General features: G+C 37.6%; 1 protein-coding gene across 1 annotated transcript in view; it reads right to left on the reverse strand.

Moving 5' to 3' along the window:
- LOC107227614 (dynein axonemal heavy chain 2) overlaps positions 1–20,414 on the reverse strand; it is a 732,784-nt gene that overhangs the window by 512,603 nt on the left and 199,767 nt on the right. The window contains exons 11-12 of the mRNA XM_046746102.1: positions 12,241–12,412; positions 11,927–12,102 (exon numbers count right to left, since the gene is read on the reverse strand). Coding sequence (XP_046602058.1) covers positions 11,927–12,102; positions 12,241–12,412 — 348 coding nt within the window. The remainder of the gene's footprint in view (positions 1–11,926; positions 12,103–12,240; positions 12,413–20,414) is intronic.

A 20,414-nucleotide genomic window follows, 5' to 3' on the forward strand; every position in this document is an offset into this window, starting at 1 on the left:
CCTGTTCAAATATCAAGGTGGCTTTGGTGATGCTTAAGTCCGTATAGTTCGACTGTTCAGGGTTTTTGGGACTGATAAGCTGATCCTGCTTTTAACCCATCAGAGGGGGTTCATTATGAACATACTTTTTCATTATAAAGTGACAAAGAACACACAATAACGGGTTTATCTCACAGGCTCTGACCTCAAGATAAACCGTACCCGTTACAGTATAAGATATGAAAGATGGCAGTACAAGAAACTATGTTTCCGTAAAAGAATTAAGAAGTTCACTTGCTAAACACTGAGCCATTTGTATGCTATATGAATGGGTAACTCGCGATCTAGTCCAAAATGCAATGTTTCAAATGTACCATGTCTTTTGAAGCACTAAATTATTTAATCTTGTCCCTTAGACACAACCATAATTTGGGACCCAACGATCCATACCACTGTGTGACAAACGATTGTTAAAGAGTTTGTAGTAATTTAAATTTTTTTAGAAAACGTGTTAATTCTGTACATACTGTACAACTTCAGTCAATAATGAAAGTACCACTTCAAGTGCCCAATGCCATTCCACCGAAAAAACCTATAAAAAAAATCATTTCAATAACGAACACACACTAGATTTTGAGCTGAGTCACTTATTGTTAGTCGAACACGATTTACCGGATGTTAGTTTGAACATTAAGCACTGATGAAATAGATTTAGAATGCGAAACTTCTTTTTTGGTCAACTCGTTGTACAATAACTCTCTTATACCACGGAATGTGGTAGACTTTGTCGTTGAAAATATGTCTGAATCTTTACAAGATGCTTACGTTTTATGTTTAAAACAAAGACTTCACACTCAACTACGATTTGCTGAGTGTAATGATTCAGATGATGTATTGCAAACAATTGAATCAGTATTAGATAATATGCCTGATCCTTTTGAAAAATTAAATCCCAAATATAAAGGTTTCAAATATAAGATTCAACAGAAAATCAGTCGTACACAGGACCCGTAAATTATATTATTGGGCAGGCATGCGTGAAAAGAAAGATGAATGGACTAATTGTTTCAGAATCTAAGGAAGCAAGAGGACAGATGATTTCTTTCTTCTTTCTACATTGCGATCTATTTTTGGAATACCTGATCTTCTCAACAAAACCAAACAATATGTCAGTGAATTATTGGCTGAGTCCACCACGTTGAGCAACTTCATTCAAGGTAAAACATAGAAACGGATGTCGCTGGCTCATGGTAAAAAAACTGTTTTCCCTTTGCTCATATTTTTCGACGATTATGAAACTGGCAATCCCTTGGGGTCCCATGCAGTGAACAATAAATTAGGTGCTGTATACGTTTCTAATCTTTGTCTGCCGCCACAATATACTTCAACGTTAAATCACATATATCTAGCATGAATGGTTCAGTCAGACGATATAACAATCTTTCGATAACTCTGCTGTATTGAATGTGCTAATCAATGAGCTGAAGGACTTGAAAGAGCATGGCATCATGATTAACAATGGAGCCCTTGGAGAGGTAGTTTACTTTGACCCTGCTCTAATGCTTGGAGACAACTTAGGCATGAACAGCATTTTAGGTTCCGTTTTTCTTATGTGTGGGCAAATGTAATGGATTTGCATATATTTCGAAAATTATTAGTTGGTATTGGACACGATGTGCTTCAAGGAACTTGTAACTATAATTTCACATGTATACTGTATCATTGCACATTTAAATAGAAAATATTCAGCCTTGAAACCGTGAATTCACGTATCAGAACATTTAATTATGGTCTTTTAGAACAGTCGAATCAACCCCCACAAATAAAGGTAGATAAGTCGAGCATGAAACTCAAAATGTCAGCTTCGAAAATGACCTGTTTCGCGCGATACCTGAGTTTATTGATTGGAGGTTTAGTACCAAGAAATGAGCCTGTTTGGCAGTTTTGTTTGAAACTACGTAAAATTATTGAAATTGTGACTTCACCAAAATTGACTAAAGACAATATCACTAAATTGCGAATTCTGATATCAGAACATTATAAGATGTATTGTGAAATTTTTAATCAGCATTTAAAACCTAAATTCTATATGATGACACACTACCCGCAGATTATTGAAATGCACGGACCTTTGGTTAATTGTTCAACTCTACGGTATGAATTGTTTCACAGAGAATTCAAGCAAACTGATAATATCTCACTTAGTTCAAAGAATATTTGTTATTCACACTCTAGCTGTCAAAAATCAATTCAAATTTTGCCATTTTACCAGCCACTATAATCACTCACCTAATATATTTTCGGGTCCTGTAAAGACTTTAAATATTACAGAATATAAAAAATATTTTCCAAACACGAATTCGTAACCCTCAATCATTTGCGTCGGGTGGGTTTATACATGCGGAACTAAATATACCAAAGATACCGTAGTAGTCGTTGATATTAATTCGCCTGAACCAATATTTGGCTCTATTTTTTTGGTATTTATTCTTTAAAAACTTGTTCATTTTCTAATATCTCCCTTGCCAGCCACAGTTTTCAATAAACATTTCCACGCTCATGAAATTGACTGCACAATTGGTGAAATGAGCCGAATTATGATTCCGTTAAATATGCTACCTGATAAGTTTCCGTGCCTATTAGTACAAACGCAGAAAAAGTTTTATGTCGCTAATCGGCAATTGATTACAAATAATTAGAACGATAAGCAGTTCAAAAAATGTGCAATGCTTCATTCAATGCCATATAATTTATTGCTTCAAATACATGTTCCATATTTTTATAACCTTTATATTTTTAGTAAGGTATTTCTTACGTAAGATACGCATACATACGTATTGTCATTCTATATCCGTGTGAAAGTGCTTATAAATTTCGGCAATATTATAGTTAAGTTAAAGTTCATTGAAAAGTTTCATGTCAAGAACTTTTCCATATAATGTAATCAGACTTACATTATTATCTCCGTACTAATATCCATTCAAATATACATCGTATTCTCAGTTATTAAACTAGTAAATAGGGAAACCTTTTACTTAAGATAAGACTGAAAAAGGAACAGTTCCTGGTGTGCAATAAACTTTCGAGCTGGGACCTTTAATAACAAAATATGTTCCAGTTGGACACCAAGATTTTTTGAGATATGAATAAAGTAACAGTGTCGTATTCAAAGTTTTTGTTAGATGTACTACCAAATTTCATAAAAATATCAAATTGGCGACTATCTAATTAGCCCAATTTGAACTGGCATTTACACTTTTCTGTGAAATACGTATGTGAAGTTATTCCAGTGTCATATTGAATCAAGTTTTATAGCCATACTATTTAGAATATGACATGTGTAATGTATCAAAGCAAAACGATATTGTCAGCACAAAATAACCTATGAGAGAGAACATATTGTGTATAGGTAGTTAGCGTTAGCTAAAATCCTAACATAAAGTACAAAACGAATAATCTGTAAAGAAAACAAGTGTTATAATATGTGAAAATATTAAATTATGAAAAATCTAATCATATAACATTACAGAAAAGGAATCAACACTTACAATACCATAATTTACTTTGAAATAATCCTAATTAAAAAAAAATGATGTAATAAAATGTTGTTAATTACTCTCCTGTATTTTCTCAATTCCTCAATTTGTTACGGTGTAAATAAAATGAAAAAGGACAAGCGATTACTTCTGAAACTACGAGACGTAGCGGAAAACATTTCTAATACATGTTGCTTATATTTTTCTCAGATACAGCATTCAGCTTCTGTATCCATAAATCAATGCACCATCTACCCTCCATATTTTCTTTTATATCCAGAATGCTGCACACACTACATGCAAGGCACCAAACTACAATAAGAAAAACCGTCAGTATTGTATTGTGTACATGTACCGAAGGTTACGCTTACTCATGTATAGTGCCACGAATACATGAGATTAGAGTAGACGTGACCTTGAAATGTAGTAGGATTCATAAAAGGGTGCAGTTAATTTAACCGTGTGAGGTTCGTAAACGGCGCACCACAAAGCTTGTAAATTCTACCGCATTACCGATGTGATACTTACATACGACAGGGGTAACCTGAACCATAATATCATGAGAGGAATGGATCATTCGAAAGCAATATTTTCATTTTTGGGCAGCGACAGCGACTCCGCATCACGGTAAATTGTACAATGTGCTGTTGGTTTATCTTACAAAAAAAATAAAAAAATTGCTTATTTCACATTATGTAGATGTAATTTCTACGACTGGACGAACTGTAATATTTACCAATGTCACACTAGTAAATTTCACTGCAATACAATTACAATAGTATATTTAAATAAAAACAGTAATAAAACAGTAAATTTAACTGCACTGCAGTGCTGTCCATATAATTATCCGTGTTTGGAATAAAAATTGAATGATCAAACGAACTTACCTGTAAGTGAAGTTCTATCATACTTGTATGTAGCGCCTCTTCCGAAGAGATCATCGTGTAGTACCCTACTTCACGACAGTATCACCACATATTTAAAGCCAACTATAAAATTTTTCGTCCAAACTCTTGGCTGTGTTGTCATGGCAACTCATTTCTTGAAAGAATTTTGCCGAAATATGTTGGGTATATCTCTATGTATAGAGATAGATTCTTTTATAGGTGGGACTGATCTCTTTGGAAGAGGCGCTACATGCAATTATGATAGAACTTCACTTACAGGTAAGTTCGTTTAATCATTTAATTGTATTTCATGCCTCTTCCTCAAGATCATCGTGTAGATGTTTGAAGATCATTTCAGCAACAATCATCGCTACTTCTTGGCTCATCCAATATATTAATTTTTTATTACATCAGTAATCATAATCATACAGGCTGTACACTTGAAACATTAGGGAAAAACTCAATTGTCTAATATGGCCATAGCAAAGGCATCTTTATCGTTATTAACAGGCAATTCATAAAACTTTGCAAATGTTTGAGAGTAAGCACTCCATCTTGCAGCCTTCCTTATGTTATGTATGTTAATACCCTCGTTTTTTGCAGTTGATGTCGAAGCGTGGCGCGTGCTATGGGCTGAAAACATCTGAGTATCAACACCGCTCTGAGATAGCATATTTTTCACCCAGTGGCTTAAAGTTTGAGAAGTCACGGCCTTGTGTGGCCTGTTAATAGCGATAAAAAGTGACTGTATATTTTTGCGAAGATCTTTAGTTCGTTTTATATATGCTTCTAATGTTGTGACTGCGCAAATACTTATATTGTTTTTATAAATCGGTATGTTTAATAAAGATCTTGATCTTGTGCGATACCTTAATCTGAATAGAACCTTCTAGTCTCACGATATTTGGTAACTTGATCAGTGAGAGTGTTTGCATACGTTTTCCGGATACAAGAGCAAGTAAAGTCACGAGCTTCATTGACAGCGTTTTTAGGGGAATATCTTCGTTCGGTATTGGAGTAGCCGCATGGTCCAGGACGAGCTTTGGGTCCCACGTATTATCATATTTCGACCGAGAAGGGCGTGATTCAGACACTCCCTTGAAAAGCCTTTTGATCTTATGATCTTGACCTATTTTTGGACCAACGACTAGCGATATTGCAGAACGCAAACAATTTAACGAACCCTAAGAAGCTCTTTTTTCATACTCCTTAGTGAGTAGTAACAGTACATTCTCAATTGAGCCATTGAACAGACTTAATTCCATTTTGATGCAAAAATTCCACCACTTCTTCAATGCGGTATTATACTGCTTGAGTGCTGATTCACGAAGCCAAGCAATCATTAGCTCGATAGATTCTCTTGGAACCTTGTTGATTTCGAAGGACTTCCGGATAAAATTCCGGCTACCAGGGTATTGTTTCTCCAGAGAGGATGAGGTTCCTTGTTTGAAGAAGTCAATAGTCCCCTATTTGGTTCGAAAATAATCGGATCGGTAATGAGGAGAGCTTGAAACAGTGGATATCAGGCTTGAGCTCGCCACTAAGGAACTACAAGAATACCCGTCGAATTTTCGTCTCTTATTTTTCGTAACACTCGTGGAATAACTACGAACGGCGGGAAGGCATAAAAAAGGAAATTGTTCCAAGGAATAGTAAATGCATCCACGGCTATGCTACCCGGATCGCGAATCCACGACACATACTTTTCGCACTTTGTATTAACACGGGTAGCAAAAAGGTCAACGTCGGAGGCCCCGAAAGAACGCATAATTTTGCTGAATGCTACATTTGACAGCGCATATTCAGTTTCCGTCTCCAATCTGCCCGATTCAAAATCCGCTTCAGTGTTTTCTTTTGTGCTAATAAACGACGCAAAAATCCAAATATTTCTCTTTTCACAATAGTCCCATATCGCTCTAGCCAACCTATTTAGTTCTTCAAAACGGACTCCGCCCATTCTATTAATGTAGGAAATGGATGTTGTATTATCGATTCGCAATAACACGTCACAGTCACGAAGGTTGCTAGCGAAAAACTTTAACCCAAATAGAGCCGTTATCAACTCTAGTACATTAATATGTTTCTTTCTTTCCTCTATGGTCCAAAACCCATGAGATCGTTTGATCTTGCAGGAAACTCCCCATCCTGATAATGAAGCATCTGTGAATACCTTGGAGTTCTAATCGAATTCTCTTCCGACGATATAACTGTATCCGACCAGATTAATTCGGGTTGAAGGTTCACCGATCAGTTCATATATTTGTCATAGCAAACATTATTTTCCTTTAGTGCGAGGTATCGAGCTCTTCCGAAAATTTTCGTATAGCCGGATCCGTATCTGACAGCTGGACAGTACGCAACTACTGTTCCCACAAATTCGGCAAAATCTCTGATTTTACAACGTATGATTGAACGATACTTGGCAATTAATTTCTTAATTCTTTCTCTTTTCTCATGTGTAAGTTCAACAGACATCTTTACCGAATCAAACAGAAACCCAGGTAATTACACCTTTTTGACGAAACTAAATTACATTTTTTCTTGTTGATTATAAACCCCAATTTCTGAAGCAACGAAAGAGTATCGCGAACATTCTCGTCGCATTCCTTAAAGTTTCGTCCTATAAGTAACAAATGATCCAGGTAAACTACCGAAAGGTGGCCTTGACTTCTTAGGTCCTTTAATTTGAAATGTTCGGTCGCGACGAATTCGTTCAATTTCTTAAGATTTAAAATAAATCTGGAGCTACCGTCTGGTTTTGGTACCAGAAAAATACTCGAAAGAAACTGAACCTTAATCGTCTCGCACGGTACGACAGCGTCAATTTCAAGAAGTTTCCGGATTAAATTTTCCATCTCCAATTTCTCTTTATGAGATCTGCAAGCATTGTTACAGAAACCAACTTGATATGGCGGAGACTCAAAGGGTATCTTGTAGCCCCTTAACCAGGACAAAATTATAAAGTTAAAGGTGATCTCTTTCCAATTGTGTGTGAGAAATTTAAGTCTCCCCGCAACAAAACTTATAGGTTCTAATATCGCTTTCGATGATAACTTCCATCCTGTCCCTTCGTCTCTAGCTTCTGATTGTCTCGACGATGTGTCGTATATCCCTGATTCCTCGGTTGTTTCCTCCCGCCCAACGTCGATGGATATTGTTTCTGGTTACCTAGCGGTCAACGATGCGGAAGCTTGGAGTTTTTTGCCGGTTTTACTTGAATCTTCGGAGCTGGCTTCAATTCTTTCCGAGAACTCTCCAGAGCTTTGCTGACTTCAATCTTTCGTCAAATTGTTTCCCAAATAACCACTTATCAGGTACGGCGGCGTTTAAAATGTCTTTGAAGGACGCATTTAAGTTATCCAGAATCAAACTCTTTCTTATAATTGATTTGTCATGTTGCAGGTCCGCCAACAACCGACCGACATCGCTCAGAAGTTCTAGAGTCGTTAATTTTTCGTCTCTGCTCTCAACAATATCCGAGAAAGCTTTTCCAACGGCCGCAAGACAGGCGGTAATTTTTGTCTGCTTTGCGATAATCCATTGGTTTCTTTCAACGACTGACTCCAATATTGACGGTTGAACTTCGGGGTTTACCCTTGGAGGATCAATGATCGCGCTGTTAGACGGAGGTGGATATTTCTTTACAAGAACCACCCTATCATCCGATGGCAGTCCGTTCGTTAAAATGTCTTCCCAGCGAATAATTAAATCCTTGGGAATGACCCCAGCGAGTTTCGTTCCTCGATGAAACGTTTTCCCATGATTTCCAGAATTTTTCGATCGAGAGGGGTGTCTCTAGAAATCATATGCTCGATCTGTTGTGAATTTTGATCGGAAATCTGCTGCGCGGCTTGCGAACAACTTTCTCCATTTATTGCAGAAACACCAGACTTCTGAGCATCTTGTCGACTGTGCTGTTGTCCTAGACTAGATGTGTCAATGTCCTTTAGAGCCACTGTCCCAGATCCACAAGCTACGCTAGTGCCCTGCGTAGTCATTATATTTGGGATTTGTTGATCCCCTTGTGCATCAGCCAAAACAGCGGTTTGCGGAAACTGTAAGTTTCCAGACCCATTGGATGCGCTAGGCGTCTGCCGAGCCTCAAATTGAGAAATCCGCCCACGTGTCCTCTGCGGTGACATAACCTCGCTTCTGGCTCGAGAACTCTGTGAGAATTTAGAGCTGCGACGGTGTCTTGAGCAAAAACAATAACGTACCTCGAGTAAAATTTTTTCTAAGTGGAACTATCCTGCGCAGGTTAGAGCCTGTACACGTGGAGTGTTCCCGAGTGGTTTTACCCGAGAATAATTCTCTCACGTGGGTCAGAGCCTACACGAGTGGCTTCTAGAGACTTTTTGGATCAGAGTAATAACTCTCTTAAACAGGTTAGAGCCTGAACAAGTGATCATCAGTCTTTTATTATAAATCCGTATGCAAAGGGAAACAGAAGACCCATCTTCTTCTGATGGATCCTGTAACAGCGTAAAAATAACCGACATGTCACACTTACGACGTTTCCTTTTTCGGCGTTTCTTTTCTCCTTGACGAATAATCAAATCTTCCAAACGCTTGAGGCGTTTCTCGAGACGGTTTTTCTCGTCCGTGTCATCAAAAGACGAACTTCTGTGTCGTTTTCCGTTTATTATTTTAATCTTTTTCGCGATTTAATAAAAAATAATTGTGGTTTTCGTGACACAAAGAAGAAAAATGAGTTGCAATGACAACACAGCCAACAGTTTGGACGAAAAAGTTTATAGTTGGCTTTAAATATGTGGTGATACTGCCATGAAGTAGGATACTACACGATGATCTTGAGGAAGAGGCGCGAAATACAATTACCAGTTTTTCTGTAAATTTTACTTCATTTTTTTTTTCGGTGTAGGCACCGCAAACCGTGTCAGTACGGGACATGTCTTACGCCGGCCAATGTAACAACGCGAAGAGTAGATAAATTTTGATGAAAAAATTGAATAAATAGTTTTTGAGATAAAAATTTCCGAAATTCGCCTACTTTTTTAGTCATTTCATCGGATATGTCCCCTAGAATTACAATCAAACTAAAGGATTCCAAAATTTTTTTCCCGTGTCAGATGAGTGCTTTGCTACATCTGCTTTCAATCTATTACACGTGAGTCAGTTAAGCCTTTTGCTCTAACACTGCTCGGTTTTGAATTTCAAGGGAGTTAGGCAGGGCTTAGGTCAACACTGCTTGAAATCCACTCGGTGAGACACGCAGACGCTTTGCTCTAACACTGCTGCTCTTATAGGCCAAGAGCCAGAGCAATAAAACAAGGTTCGTAATGCAATTTTCTACACCCCAAGTTTTATTGTTTGAACATGTTCAGGGGTTTCCACTGAATATAAATGCAAGTTGTTGTCATAGGGGGGTGCCCGCGTTAGCCGACATCTTGGAAAACACGTTTTTCAAAAATCTCGTGAACCGTGCATCGTATGACAAAAATAGTAGAGATCATTTTCGTACATAATAACATTTTCTACAACTTTTATTTAAAACTTTATTTCTGTATAATGCATAGATTTTTATTTATAGCGCTCCAAACTTTTTTCAATTTTTTTATTGCTAAATATATAGTTAACGGTTGATGATACATGAAAAATAGTAATAATCAAATTTGTAGAACATAAAATTTCCTATAAATTTTATCTGAAACTTTTTTCCGTGAAATGTATACTTTAAGAGCTATAGCTTGATAAAACTTGCAGCTCGTAAAGTATCAGTGGAAATGTTGCTCGTTACCACGAGCGGAAAACATTTCGTATCGGATAAAACGGCATAAGATTTTCAGAAATTATTAATACTACTATTATAAATAATAATCAATGTTATTATTATATTATATTTGGATGTTATTATCTACGAAAATGATCTCTAATATTTTTGTCGTACGATGCACGGTTCACGAGATATTTGATAAAACGTGTTTTTCAAGATGGCAGCAAACGCGGGCACCCCCCCGTGACAACAACTTGTATTTTTATTCAGTGGACACCTCTGAACATGTTCCAACACTAAAATTTGGTGTGTAGGAAATTGCAGAAAAAAGATACGCGGCTCTTGGCCTATTACTCAGGGCGCGCGTCCTTTTATAGCAAGGATCAGATTACAACCGGAATGTGTTAACTTCCCGCCACACCGCGTGGACTGGGGTAATCCTTGGATCAGATTATTTAATACGTCCGTCTTGTTCACCTACGCTTTGTAGCTGTGTGAGTAGGTATGTGTAATAACAGCAGAACGTTACAACTCATACTGCAACTTCTGGTAGGCAAAACTTGTCTTTGCGTTTCCTGATGTGAGTCAACATTCTACAAGATTACTGCTCAGAATGTTTTTAGTAATTTTCAAGCAAAAATTATTTTCTGTTCACGTCGATCATATTTTTATTTTGTTGTATTAGAATTTTCTGTGCGTATTGTCCAGGACTGTTTATAAATAGTAAGTGAAATGAATTAGATGATTAAATGACTGAAAGGGAATTGAATAGTGTGTCGAAATCTAAAGAATGTCACGCATCTGTGTTCCAGATCATTTTGGCTACTTAGATAATTCTTATTGATTGTCTTAAATGCTCGAAAACTAACAATGTCGGTTATAGTGACGGGTGTGGGTGTGAATTTTTCGAGATCAAATGGTTTTTCCTACGGAGTGACTCAAGTTTTTGCTTAGTGCACTCACTTCATTGCCATTGTTCCTCGACTTTGAGCAGACCTTTTCTTTATAATTATGTTACCTCAAACCTCAGGAACTGAAGGCTAGCTATAAAGGCAGTGCTAACCAATACTAAAGGTGGTGGGATATGGCTCTTGGGAAGACACTTGTGAATTTATACTGTAACAGCTCATTGCTAGACTAAAACTTTACGTCAGTGTCTGCGAATACCACAGCATAGCTACAAAGCAATTATTAAAAAAAAGAACCTCAGATAGCACGCAAAATGTATTTCTTTTTTCTACTTGTTATTTTTATAATGGTAATAGGTTAGCTACCTGATGTCGCAGTCTGCATGTAAACCAACCAAAATAAGTTAAAAAATACGATGAAATGAGATTAGAACCAGTAAAATACTGAATCGTGCGCCCACGCTCACAAAAAAATCTAGTCAACCCGTTAATGTTATTCAATAACCAGTCAGGATATTCATATCGTATGATAATTTTCTAATTTTTTGTGATGTCAAATAAGAGAACCCTGTAATGTAAAAAATTCTAATGCTTGACCGAATAGATCTCTTGCTGCAAAAATCAGGCGCCCGTGCCAAATAAAGGTTACTTAAAGCTGTGATTTGCAAACCAGATTGATTTTTTCGTAACTTTTTCGAAGGAAAATCATTATTTAGGCCTTGTAATAAATACACCAAAAAAATGTTGATGCATTAACATATCCAAAGGTGACGAGCAAATGGGGGGCCATGAGAATCAAACAAGTGTCAGATTCTTAATAAATTATGCACCTACTTAAAAGTATTGAATACGCAAGCATAAAATATAATCCAATCCACTTACTCATTTTGTACATTTTTTCAATCACATCCCTGGCATGGATTTCTATGACAACTAATGCTTTCAACTTCAAACGTTGAAGTTTATTCAGATTTCCACGAATAGCCTCAGAATACTTTGTCAGTACTTGATTTTGTTTTTTCTTCAGTTTTTTCAATGGTTTCTTGGATTCAAGTAATCTGCAATGAAAGTTTGAGTACAAGTACAACAAATTTTCTGGGTCTTGCAAAAAATATAATTGTAGCAAAATTATTTTTTGCTGTTCGAAGAATTCAACAATCAACTGCGGAAAATAATATAATGATTGGTTAACTAACTTGCAATGTAAAAGTGTTCTTGTACAGTCAGTGGTCCATTGAATTTGAGTCGAAGTGATCCCAGGTTGACCGGGCCATTCCTTGACCCACCTGTCACGTTTCGCTAGCATTTTTCTCAAAGCTATCCGACATTGTCGCAATACTTCTCTGAGACAACCCCGCATAGCTGCTTCTAGATTAGTAAACACAGATTTGAGTGAATCTTATGCTTGCTACTTAATAGAAAATGACATGCAGAAATATTTTGATTTTTTATACACACATCCACATTTGAATTTATTTCACTGACTTTTATAATATTGAGTAATAGCAAAATTGAGTTACCTAACGTTAATCGGGATGCATTTGGACCATTACGTCTTTCAAGAATCTAAAACCTTTTGTACTTAGTTTATGTGAGATGTGTATTTTATCATCAAGAGATGTCATCGCATCTGGCACCGAGTACATTGAAAAAAAAATTCAGCACGCGAGCCGACGCACTCTCTGTTACGGCGAAGAGAAGCCTATCTGCCTATCACTCTCGAAGAAAATCTTATCACACACTTCTCCTTTTTCACGATGAAATCTGACATTCGATAATTTGATTCGAAACATGGTTTCTAAGAGCTTTCGTTTAAGCTCCATATCAATGCAATCGGTGAACGGCGAGCTGGATATGTGTGAAGACAACCACGCCACTCATATACGTGTGTCGCGGCCATTCGTAAGATTTAAAATTTGCCGTTTTACCGACGGAGGTTACCGATCGATGACGCAGTGAAGCATAAGATTAAGGAGATGACTAGTAAATTTTTAGAGAAAAATCTTAGGGAGAAAGTTCGAGAATATTAAAAGAGAGAAAGACTTGTTATCATTTAACTTTTATAAAGAAATAACACACCTGGAAAAAAATCTTCAAATGTTGTTTCTATTGTTTTTACAGGTATGAATTGAAGTAACTAGTTAGCTTTATACATAAGGTAAATAAAAAAAGAGAGAAAGACTTATTATCATTTAACTTTTATAGAGAAATAATATACCTGGAATAAAAGCTTGAAATTTTGTTTCTATTGTTTTTACAGGTATGAATTAAAATAACTAGTTATCTTTATACATAAGGTAAATAAATCTATTGTTTGTATAGAGAAACGCAGTTGAGTTCTTACTCTAACCTCCAAATTAAATAGTTAATCGGATAAGGAGAAACTTATTGCATTTGTAATGTGTAATATTTCAAATCTCGTCAAAATCATCAGTTAGATCGAGAATTTTCAACGACTTCAAGTCTGGATACAGAGATATGGGACATATGATTTGAAGTTGTATGATTATAGTGATGACATATAGAGGCACCGTTGTATGCTCGAAACAGACCAATCTACAGAATGTCCCAGTTCAACTAACACAACTGAATAACTCCAAAAATTGCAAGCAGATCAAAAAATGCATCAAGTAAAAGTTGTTGGATATCGAAGGGCTAACCCAACTATAACCTTCACTTTGGAATCGATCTTGATTTTTAAGGTTATTTAAGGGTCAACTTGTGTCTTTCAAATAGAAAGTCCTGTTATTGACTTCGAATTCCAAAAGGACACGAAATTCTACGTTCAGATAATTTCCAAGGGTCATTTAAAGGTCAAATTTAGAGAAATGGAGCTGGAAGGCCCGCTACGTCTCGTCGTGGGCTCAGGGGATGCTTACACATGGCAAGAAAATATGTACGAGTAAGCATCGGGGAGAAGGGGATTGCTTATCAAAAAGTCTTTGACTCTGTACAGACTTGTGCTTTAAGTAGCTGAGTCATGCAATGCGTTATTGAATGCATTAGTTTGGCTTTTGGGGCCACTTCGATCCATAACAACAGTACGTATCATTGGTCAAGGTCAACGATGTATGGCATTCTTTGACCCAAACAGCAATATCAAGATTTACCACCTCTTCTGCACTAAGCAGAAATTTGAACTTTATATGACTAGAGATCACTTTGACTCCTAACATGGATATCTATTTTAATGCAGAATTTTGTGCTCTTTCGGAACCCAAAGTAAAAAGTAGGGTTCTCTTTGAAAAACACAAGTTGACCTTGAAATAACTTTAAAAATGAAGATTATATAAAGGTCATAGTTTGGTCAACTCTTCGATAGCCAACAACTTTTATTTGAAACATTTTTTGACTGGTTTGCAATTTTTCGAGTTATTTAGCTGTGTAAATTGAAATGGGACACCCTGCATAATCAATGACCAGTGTACGGAGTTAGAAATAAGAACGGGTGTCGATCTCGATATATTTGGCCAGTAGTATGCGAGATTTGTGTGAGAATGAAAATGACATAAAAAGTAGCTCGACCCAAACAAAAATTGCGTGAAGATGGAAATGAAGAGGTATACCGATTTTGCTATAGCCCATTGCTATTTAGATGGTAGTGCAGTATACGAGTTAATTTCATAAACAGTCTGCAACTACTAGTCAGTTGTTTTAACTGCATGATACAAGATGCGAATGAACGGATCAGAAGAAAATCTGAAGCAGTGTTGAGAAGTTGTCAGTGTCGGAGATCCTCTTATAAAAGAAGAGTTGTCACGAAATCTCGAAGTTCGAGTTATTTCTGAAGCTGCTATAGACGTATTTTCATTGGCTGTCGATGTCGTGTTCGGAGTTTGTTCATGTGCGTATTTCAGATCGTAGAAAAAAAAACAATTGCAGCTCATCCGATCGCGATCATGTCAGATACATTTATTTAGCGACGCGATCGTGTCAAATAAATTTATTTAGCGACAAGAGTGAATAAGTGATGAAGAAAAGTAAGAGCGATTTTACGTCGAGCGAGGAACTCGATGCGTTAACGGCGGGTGATAATACAACGTAAGTATTTTAGTTCTCTTTTTTCATATGTTACACGTCATTTTGGGAATTAAATTTTCTTTTTGCCACATGGTTACCATATCACCCACAGCGAATTTTATCAACAAAAAAATTGCCGACTATGGTCGATTTTTTTCATTGACCTAACGGTAATATTGTTATTCAAAAAGTTATAAGACAGTTAAAGAAAAGCGCGCGCTTGCGTGCGCGGTGACCCTAGTGATGATAAATCATTGAACATCATTCACATCGATTTTCATCTAGAATGCATAAACATTGCCGCTCGGAAATTACACCGAGTACAGCTTCATCTTCTGGAATAATAATGCCTCCAGTTTAAAAGTTGTGAGTGCTGAGATGTCGACATAATTGTGATAATAAATAGAAAAGCATTTGAACATTCGCTGAAATGTAAGTCCCAAAAATGTATGAGGTTTATTTTATCAGATGGGCATTAAAAAATTATTATTCTGGCCGCTGTGCTACGACTCTGCTTATTATCTCGTTACCGTTTTACGCATGTAGTTGTTGTCACTTTTTCTAAACTGATTTACTCTAATACGACTGAAAAGCGCACATTACTGGCTTATTACCTTGGCATAAATATTATTTAGGTACCGTAAGTTCGAATCGAATCAGTGAGACGAATGTCTAAGCCTCACTTTGTAAGTACGTATTTGATAATTATAACAAGTGAAAGATAGGATAAGCTTCCGAAAGCCAGAAACCGAATTTTGCCATGAAATTTGGTACACACATTCCATTTGACTATCTAAGAGTGCCCTTAAAAGGATTTTTGGGAACTCACAATACTTATCAAGCTATTGCATTTTTTGAATACGTTTTCTAGTACGCTCTGACATATTTATATATCTCTTGCCGCGCTCTCATGCGCTATTTATATACTGTAACGTGGTATTTCCTTTTATGTATGCCCGCTAAAAGATGCTCTCTGAACACTGGGCGGAACCCATGGTTAGGGGTTTCAGAGATCGGGTCGCGAAGTAATGATAGGAGAGCGCCAGAACTGGAGTCACGCATCCGAGCTTCCGAGGGGGACACAGTACCGAATCATGATCGAGATGTTGCAGGATTTAGTTTTTTATTTTTGGGTACATCGGCCACCAGCCAGCGGCAAACTTCGATGTCGAGGATATTTCGGCGAGGCGGAATAGCGACGATCTCGCGGGAAGGATGTTGAGGCTGCGGAGGGGGAGCCAACGCAGATCCCTGCAGCGCTGGAATCCAAGGCGGACGCGATTCCCGCTGGCGGCCGGCGCGCCGCAGCTTCCCCCACTCACCCCGCCTACACCGGATCAAGGCAACCGCGAGAGACCGTCCAGCGACGAGGGAGCACCACTTCTTGGGGGTATGACGTCACGAAGGGAATAGCGTAGCGAGATCGGCGTTGCGGCCGATCGGCAATGCCTTGGCACTCTAGTTCTGGCGATCGGGAGATATAGTTGCAGGGTGAATAACCGTAGCGAGTTCGTCTGATTGAGAGTTAGCGAGAATCATCATGGCAACACCAAGGACTCATGAGGGGGTTGGCGAGTTCATGAATTGGATGTGGAGCGGTAAGCGCTGTTAATATTCTCGCGAAAGAATTTTGAGAGTCATTAAATAACGGCTTGCTGAGAAACGGATAGCCATCGAGGATTGACGTTATCGAAAGTACTCGAAATTCCTTGGCCGACACCTTTGCTTGGTGACCGTAGCCTGAGTTGCGCGCAATAAAGTAGAGCCAATTTTGAATGACCGAGAAGGTCGAGTAGAGTCACGGGTAGGAGTCGAGGCACTATTGTTTCAAATTGAGTGTAACCAAATTCCGTTGCACGGGGTCACGTCGAGTCAAATTAGGTAAAATGTCACCTCTCGTGTAGGTCGCAAATCGTTGAAAAGGGGAGCGTTCGAATTCGCGGATCACGTTAGGTCATTATGGGAAACGAGGAGTTTGGATGCGTTGCGATAAAAATCATACGATTACCGTGGAGACCGGATTATTACGAATCAAAACTAGAGATGCGAGTAGCGCGTAAATGAGGGTTGGTTCTAGTTATGGCCTTTGTGAGTTAGCATTGCGGATTGGCGATTAACGCTTTATTTCGTGGAGGACGATAGCGGCTAGCACGTCGATTACGATTTTGGTCTGATTTTTTTGAATTTTTTCGTCTAATGGTTTATTGTCAAGTGGCGATTAGCGCTGTATGTAGTAGAGGACGATCGCGCTTAGCGCGCTGGGTCAAATTCTGTTTTGGTTTTGAGTTATTGTTTGTGGTTAAGGCAGCGACTAGCACATGTAGGCTTAGAGGTCGTCTAGATTTATTTATTTTTTTTGTTGTTTTTTTTTTTCTGTTTTGTTAGATCTAAGTATTTGATGTTGAATCGCGAAGAGCGAATTTTAAATTATTCTTTCATTTGTTTTGTATTATCGCTGTCTGGAAATATATCATTTTAATTTTCTATTAGCTCAGGAAAATAACGTATTGATGTTGAGTATCTCGCACTCTCTGTACCCAAAAATTACCCCTCCCCCCTCCGCGATACTGAGCTACCGAGCATATTTGCGAGACATAACGCATTGACGGTTTCGAGGCGTGTTTATCACGCCAGGCGCCCAACAATATTTCGCGATATTGTTTTCTTAACCCAGGTTACATCGAGGACGCCAAATTATTGTATATGTGGTAAGTTCTCGGTCATTTCTCCGAGTGATCGAGGTACGGAAAAATCCATGTCACAATACATAATATAAAGTGGGCTGCGACAGTTAAATTTCATGTTTTTCGTACGGGATATATGGCACATTATAGCTTCAGTTGTGTCCCTGTTGTGACTATTTTCTTTAATGTGACGATTTGTTTTTTTTTTAATTTCATTACAATTTTAGCTACGTTGGATGAACTATCGACTTTTATGTTTCCAATAGCAAATCGTCAATCTGAATACGAATCATGAGGACGTTCAACCATGAGACACTTTCGTTCTCATACCAAATAAATAAATAAATTGGGGGTGTAAAATAAATTATTAAAAAAAAAAAACACTCATTCATCCATCCATTCACTCTCAAGATTAAAATAACGAATAAATAAATTAAAGGTGTATAAATAAAATGGTAAATAGAAATCATTAAAAAATTATTCATTGATTCGTCCATTTATTCGCAAGATTTAAAATACACTCCCCACACACAAAATATTCGAGTAAAAATGTCTTGGTTATCTTCCCATTCCATTGCGTGCTATTGCGAGTCTATTCTACTTTCTCAAGACTCCGGCCACCTTTGATTCTTTACGTCCATCCAACTTTTGTTCTTTCTGTCGTCGTCGAAGTCTGTTTCGTAATGTTCGTTTTCGTAGATGTATTTTTCACTTCATGTTATATGACCAGGCAAAGAGAAAGACAAACCATGACTCCCAGACACTCTGTTATTCGTACAGCATCTTATCGTCAAATCCCTTCCCGCGTTACCGCAAATCCCGTCCACCACATCATCGTCATCCCGAACGCCGCGTCTGGCTTGTCACCGTACTATCTTCACTGTCTGACTCTTACACTATCATACGGGGGCCGAATTTATTCCAACTTTTGGGCTGTACGTAGCAAGAGATATACCTATAAATATATCAGTGTGCTAAACAGCGTACTCAAAAAATTCAAAATCTCGATAAAATTGTGAGTTGTCAAAAATCCTTTCAACTTCCCCCAAAGATGGTCAAATCGAATGTGTTTGTCAAATTTCACGGCGAAATTCGGTTTGCGGTTTTCGGAACTACACCCGAAAAATGTATGAATATTTTCACCTAAAATTGAAGAACATTTTGGATAAATCTATAAATTATCAAAAAACTTTATCGCTATCGAGCCTACACACATATTTGAAATTTATGAAATTTTGGTTTGAAATGTACTGTTCAAAAAAAGTAAGAAATGATCGATTGTTCGATTTATTTTTACTGATTCATTTGGCTCATGTACGATTATTGTTTCAGACTCAATTGATCGTTGCATCGATTATTTTTAGCTTTATCACCATCACTACATTTTACAAGCAAAAGTTGAAGTCGTTGAAAAGTTGAACAAGATGTTCAAAACTAAACTGTAATGTGATCATTATCACTGATTATTACGCCCGAACTGTGCTGCTGAAAATGCGTTCTTTTTGTGGAATTTCTGAGTGAAGCATAAAAGCCGACCGATATCTCGTCAAACAGTTGTTCACAGTCTGGAGCCTGGTTATAATACTGTCGAATAAAACTTATATGTAATCACTTTCATACCAACATTGTGAATCTACGTAAGCCGTGATCTCAAGTTTTTGAATACAATCTTTTTCCCTCAATATCAACCATTATTTTTAAAACCTATTTCTTCAGATGAAAGACAGAACCTTACGGAATTCAATGGCTTACTGATCGACGCGGGCCACTAAACGTCATGTCGATACTTGTCAAACGATCTGCTTGTTTTCCTTAATTCTGCTGCAGGTGCGGATTCCGAACCTTCAACATTTTGTCGATGGACGCGAAACGCTACACTGCACGCTGCAACTTGTAGGACGATCTGTTTGTTTTCTGCAAATTCATCATCGATGCAGGTGCAGATCCAGAATCTTAAACGTTTTCCCAATCGAAGCGGGCCTTTTGAAGTTGTGTCCCAACTTGTCCAACGATTCCAAGAACTGTTTATATTCATAAATTCTGAAAATTCATCATTGCAAGTCCTCCAACGTCTCACTCCCCTCACTGGTCATCCGAGGATAGAAGCACTTTAACGATGCTTACTCCCGATGGAAGAACCTTCTAGAAGCTGACTCTTGCCGAACTTTGCAAGGTTTTTCCGGCTGCACTTTGAACTTGCTAGATATGTGTCGATACTATGGTAAAAGTAGATCACGAGATTTTTTATTGATGCTGGTAAGGAGCGATACAAATTTTAGCCACTGATTATGGTAACGTGTAACACTATGGTAAAGGTCGAACTCAGGATTTTTCACTGATGAAGGTGATAAAGTAACGTGCATGTAGATAATTTTACCAAGAACGATGGTAACGTAAAACGCAAAGCGAATAATTTTTTCCGCTGATCGATAAATCCAGCCACGGTGGGTATAACTTCTTTCACCCCCTCGCCACTATAGAAAGTTTTGCATCCGGAGTGGTATCAGTAATGCAGGAATTTGTGTTCAGAACTCTCCTCATTATGATACTTATATCATTTTCTTTAGCTTCGAATAAAAGTGTCCTTCTCTCACAATATTGTGGATATTTGTGAGTTATATATTTGTACAAACCGCTATTACATTGAAAGAGGAGTTGAGAATATT

Source organism: Neodiprion lecontei, chromosome 7 (genome assembly GCF_021901455.1).
Source record: "Neodiprion lecontei isolate iyNeoLeco1 chromosome 7, iyNeoLeco1.1, whole genome shotgun sequence".
In the NCBI taxonomy this organism is placed as follows: domain Eukaryota; kingdom Metazoa; phylum Arthropoda; class Insecta; order Hymenoptera; family Diprionidae; genus Neodiprion; species Neodiprion lecontei.